The 5273-nt window shown below is 54.0% G+C and overlaps 1 protein-coding gene across 1 annotated transcript; it reads right to left on the bottom strand.

The window, feature by feature from the left end:
- Nucleotides 1–2284: 2284 nt before the first annotated feature.
- On the bottom strand, nucleotides 2285–4299 carry LOC123125003 (pirin-like protein At1g50590). The gene is made up of 4 exons (XM_044545549.1): nucleotides 3934–4299; nucleotides 3765–3832; nucleotides 3101–3267; nucleotides 2285–2998 (listed from the first exon to the last, which is right to left on the bottom strand). Exons 1-4 carry the CDS (start codon nucleotides 4085–4087, stop codon nucleotides 2467–2469), a joined length of 921 nt encoding a protein of 306 aa, XP_044401484.1. The 5' UTR covers nucleotides 4088–4299; the 3' UTR covers nucleotides 2285–2466.
- Between the last annotated feature and the right edge of the window lie 974 nt (nucleotides 4300–5273).

The raw sequence follows: 5273 nt of genomic DNA, 5'->3' as shown, positions 1-5273 counted from the left end.
AAGCCCTCTTGGTAATTTGAAACATGACATAGAATACCCTATAATGGCATGGGCTACCGCTTTAATCAGAACTTCTTTCCCTGCCGAGAATAAAGCCTTCTCTCTCCTGCTCCAGAAACGGTCCTTCAAGTATTTAAAGGCACCATTTTTCAGTGATCCTATGTCAGAAGACATACACAAATATTTCTCATTTAGAGTCCTATTAGGGACATTTAACAGGCCTTTTATTTCACCCCTAACCGCATCTGGAGCACCCTTACTGAAGAAAATAGAAAACTTGTCATAATTGATACGCTGCCCTATATCCTGACAGTAGATATTCAACACTTGGTTCACCTCAGTAGCACTCACACCATTTACCTTGAAAAACAACATGCTATCATCTACAAATAATAAATGGCTTACCGGTGGCACCGACGGTGCCACTTGCAGATCATGGAGATTTGATGACTCACTTCTAGATTTTAGGAACCACGAAATGCCCTCTACCACAATCAAGAACAAATATGGGGATATTGGGTCCCCTTGTCGAATACCACATGAAGGTTTGAATTCCTCCAGTTTCTTACCATTGAACAACACTAAATTTTTTGCTGACCTAGGAGCATCTACAGTCGGACCTCTCAAACCCGCCTCATACGCCCGGGCGGGCTGCCCGGTCACTGCCGGGTCACGTTTTCGACCCCGACGGACGCCGAAAACAGGCCTCAAACGCCCGGGCTGACCGGCACCCCCCATATCCAGCCCAAATATGGGGCGGATATGGGGGCGCCTGGGCACACCCGCCATGTCGGAGCCGGCCCATGCTTGCCCACCCGACCCCACATATATTTGTCCCCGTCCGCTCGTCGGAGCAAACCCTAGCCACTTCACTCCACTCCCCTTGAGCTCATCTCCGGTGAGTTCCGGCTGTCTCCGGCATGGCAGGTGGCGGATCGGACTCCGACCACTCCGGATCCGTCGACTGGGGTGTCATCCCGTGTGGATTGGAGGAGGCAATGGCAGTCCGGCGCTCCCCGGAGGACAACGCCCGGCCAACGGACAGATCCGTCCGCCTCGACTCCATAGCGTCGGCTCACCGGGCGCTCGGGTCTGTGGTGCTGGATCCTCGCGGTCCCAGCCGGAACACCTCTCCTTTCCCATCACCGGTCGGGCAGAGTATGAGTCCCACCGGGACCGGGCGTCCCGCCGTGGGAAGGAGAGGATAAGGGCCGCCGAGGCCCGTATCGAGGCGAAAATGGTGGAGGCGCGGGCGGCCGCAGAGGAGGAAGCCATCCACGCCCGCATTGTGAAGAAACGGCAGCGGAGGAACACGCGCGCCCTCGCCCGAGAGCAGAATCGAGTGGTCTGTGCCATGGCCGGATTGCCACCGAAGAAGAAGGAAGACAGCTACGGCGAGGACAACTCCGACGACGAGCAGATCCGGCTCGATCCGTACTGCGCTTGACCAGTACTTCCGCGAGAAGGACGGCAAGGGCGCCGGGAAGGGCAAGGGCCGCCGTGGATGAACTCCACCATAGCCAAACATGCCAAATTTTGGTGGTTCAATGGCATGTAGTTTAGTAGTGATGAAGTAGCCGGACGACGTGCGTGCATCAACGTAGTTGCATGAGTTTGTATGGATAAGAGATACGGTAATTGAGGTGTCCGGATGTGGACGCCGTTATTTGAGGGATGACTGGTCAGTGCCCGCGGATGCGCCCGGACGCGTCCGCGGATGTTTGAGGGCCAGATTTGCCAAGTCCAGCTGTAGATGCTCTAACCAAGCCCATAACTATGTCCACCCACCTCTTAGTAAAGCTTAGCTTGAGCATAATAGCTCGCAGGAGGGCCACTCCAACTTATCATTCAGTATATGATTCTTGAAGTCGGAAATGCATTGCAGCTCTCATGTGCCATACACCCCTATATGAGTATGGCATTAAAAAAATAGCAGAAAATAAAAATAAAAACTGATATTTTAGGATATCAAACCTGGGTGCCCGTTGTACACCCGCATTCACTTTCGTGAGGAATAGGTGCATGTGGTATCCGTGACGAAGGAAATACGATCCGACATACGATCCATCCAAAATTTTCCCTATACATAGGTTTTTTTTAAAGAATACGTGGTATTTAGGAACGGAGGGAGTAGTAGTTTTATACTCCCTCCGTTCCTAAATATAAGTCTTTGTAGAGATTACACTATGAACCACATACGGATGTATATAGATGCATTTTAAGTGTAGATTCATCCGTTTTGCTCCGTATGCAGTCCATCTAGTGGAATCTCTACAAAGACTTATATTTAGGAACTGAGGGAGTATAATTCGGTATACTGTTTTTTTTTAATCAGTATACTGTACCCTTATGTTATGGAATATGTACATGAAAGCGATCACTGATGTCGGGATGAAAGAAAGAAATAAATAAACAAATAAATAACCTCGTACAGGAAATGCGCACAGCAGGCTTCACCGCGTTCTTTCACCCTACGTACTCTAGCTCTAGCGCGATCATGGCCTGCGACTTCCAATGCTTGGCCTTCTCGAACCCATTGATGAAGTACTCAAAGTCGTTGACGGTGGCGTCGATCTCCTCCTCGGTGTTCATCACGAATGGGCCCAGCTGCGCCACGGGCTCCCCGATGGGCTCGCCGGCGACGAGCACGAACCGGAGCGGCTTGTCCGACCTGTTCCAAACCTCCACGCCGTCGCCGCCCTGCCCGAGCAGCAGCAGGTGGTGCGCCCCCGCCGGCTGGTCCGCCGTCGGCCCGAACACGCCCTCGCCCTCGAGCACGTACACGAACGCGTTCCACGAGGCCGGCACCGGCTGCCGCACGGGCGCGGTGGCGTGCGGGCGCACCGTGAAGTCGAGGTACATGGTCGGCGTCCGCGTGCGCACCGGCGACCGGGCGCCCATGGCCTCCCCCGCGATGACGCGCACCGTCACGTCGCCGTCCGCCGACGTCGTGGACGCGATGTCCTTGCTCTGGAACTCCTGGTACCCCGGCTCGACCCTGGATCGAGCGCACGTGTTAGTCATGGAGGCGCACATGACGCGGTCAGACGGCTCGCGTGACGTCGCGGGAGAGAGGACGGTGAAGTTAATAAATGCTCACATTTTGTTCTTGGAGGCGAGGTTGACCCAGAGCTGGAGGCCCTTGGAGGTGCCGGGGCCGGCGGGCATCTCGGAGTGCACGATGCCGCGGCCGGCCGTCATCCACTGCACGTCGCCGGCCTTGATCGTGCCACGGTGGCCCTCGAAGTCCTCGTGCGTCACCGCTCCCTGCAGCCAGCCAGCCAGAGGAAAGGGTCGTCAGGTCAGAGCGGTTAGCCAACAAATCTACTACTGTATGCGCGCCATCGTTGTCCCGTGAACATTCCTACCAGTACTTAATTTCACACGGCTTCTTCAGTTATCTTTGGACAAAGATTTCGTTCTCATTGCACAAAAGCACAGGGGGTGGTTGGCGTACTAGGGAGAGATCGATGCCAGGCTACCGAAAGCAGGACCCGCGTTCAGATGGCTTCTTCGAGTGAAGGGCAAGAAAAGTTGCAATTAAGTTTGACAAATGAAACGCGCTTGTTCCCCGTTGCATGTTTGGTTGTCCAAGCTGCCACCGCCGTTACAGCTCAATTGGAAGTATTGCCAATGTATTTTGGTGTGGATATTCTGGACTTTGATGCTGCTAGCTAGGTTTATTTGGCAGTTTTCTAGTGCTACTAGCTAGCACATCAAGAACAAAGTGCGCGCGATCGACAGCAACGGAAATGCATGCGTACCTCGAGCATGTAGGTGACGGTCTCGAAGCCTCGGTGCGGATGGTCGGGGAACCCAGACGGCGCAGAAGCTGCATGCACCAAATTCGGGCAAGGAATGAATCCATTAACGACGATTCCAAACGAAAATCCGAAGCAAACGAAGGGAAGAGCACCCTGCGGCGGGACTCACCTGAGAACTCGTCCAGGACGAGGAACGGGTCGAAGTACCTCAGCTCGAACCTGCCGATGCTGCGGCGGACGACGGCGCCGGCGCCCTCGTGCTGCGGCCGCGCCAGGAACCGCCTCGCCACCTGCCGGGGCTTCTTCACCTCCATTGTCGACATAGCTAGATACCACCAGGCAAGGCAGAGGCAGGCCAATGGATCGATGTATGTGTATGGAGCTGTGGATATGGAAGTACTACGACGGCTTCGTCGCGGGTCTCTTATATAGGGCGCCACGGCCGGGGTGCGAAATCGCCTTGATTCCGTTGCCTCCTCCGGGTACGGGGGTCGAAGGAGAGCGACAGTTCCTCCCTCATATCTCTCTCTAAGGTGTGGCGAATCGCCCAGCTAGTTTCTTGACCTTTTCTATCTTAATCTTCTTAATAGAGAGAGTCCGTCCCGAGGCGCATCGCTCCAAAAAGTCATGTGTTCGACAGCTCGATGTCGCCGTCGCCGTCCGCCGGTCACGCTGACGCCACGCGCACGCACGCCTTTCCCTCCGCCGCTCCGCGAGCTGCGTGCGTCTGCCTTGTGCCAGCGTCGCGTCAGCACCGTGGTTTACCGGCCGTCGCGGGTTTTGATCTTGATAACTGTCCTGTCACCTCGCTGTTACTAAGGCCTTTGGAATTACCGGATGGTCAAAAGTTAAAAATGTTGCCTTGACGTGGAAACCAACGGCCGTGCGTGTCGTGGCGTCGCCATGGTTTTTGTTCTTCAAAGCCACGGCTCCATGATTATCCTCAGCTGGCTCATCCACGGCTCTTGAGTGACGGCAGATATTTTCTGAGGAACTTGGTGAGATTCCAGTTTTTACCAGTATAACATTTTTTTCACACAAAACCACAACTTCTGTCCTAATGATTCACATAACATCTGAAACCACAAATTTGATTGCTAAACTAACTGGCTGGGCCACTTGTCAGGCTAGAAAAAGCCACCACGTTAACCCTCCGCCTCGGGGCTAAGACTTCCGTGTCACGACTAGCAAAAAAAAACCACAATTTAAAACGTGGTAAAACGCACCGAACGCTATCATTGACAGTGGCAAAAAATACTGACGACAAATACTAATTCCTTCGACGTCTCCAACTATCCGACTCATCCATCGGGCTGAGTCGGCAAAAAAAAAAGTGTCACGCGAGCACGTTGACTTGGTCTTCCTCTTTCTCCTTCCTCACTTATTCCTCGATCCTTCACCCCCACACGAACAGCCGTACAAGATCCGACACCCCCGACAGCCTCCTTCCTCCCTCTTGCCTACACCCCCGCCGCCCCCACCTCCATACACGGTGTCATTCCTCCTTCG

Source organism: Triticum aestivum, chromosome 5D, assembly GCF_018294505.1.
Source record: "Triticum aestivum cultivar Chinese Spring chromosome 5D, IWGSC CS RefSeq v2.1, whole genome shotgun sequence".
Taxonomy (NCBI): Eukaryota; Viridiplantae; Streptophyta; class Magnoliopsida; order Poales; family Poaceae; genus Triticum; species Triticum aestivum.
Note: the sequence above shows the minus strand (reverse complement) of the source record. Positions and strands in the feature narration are given on the sequence as shown.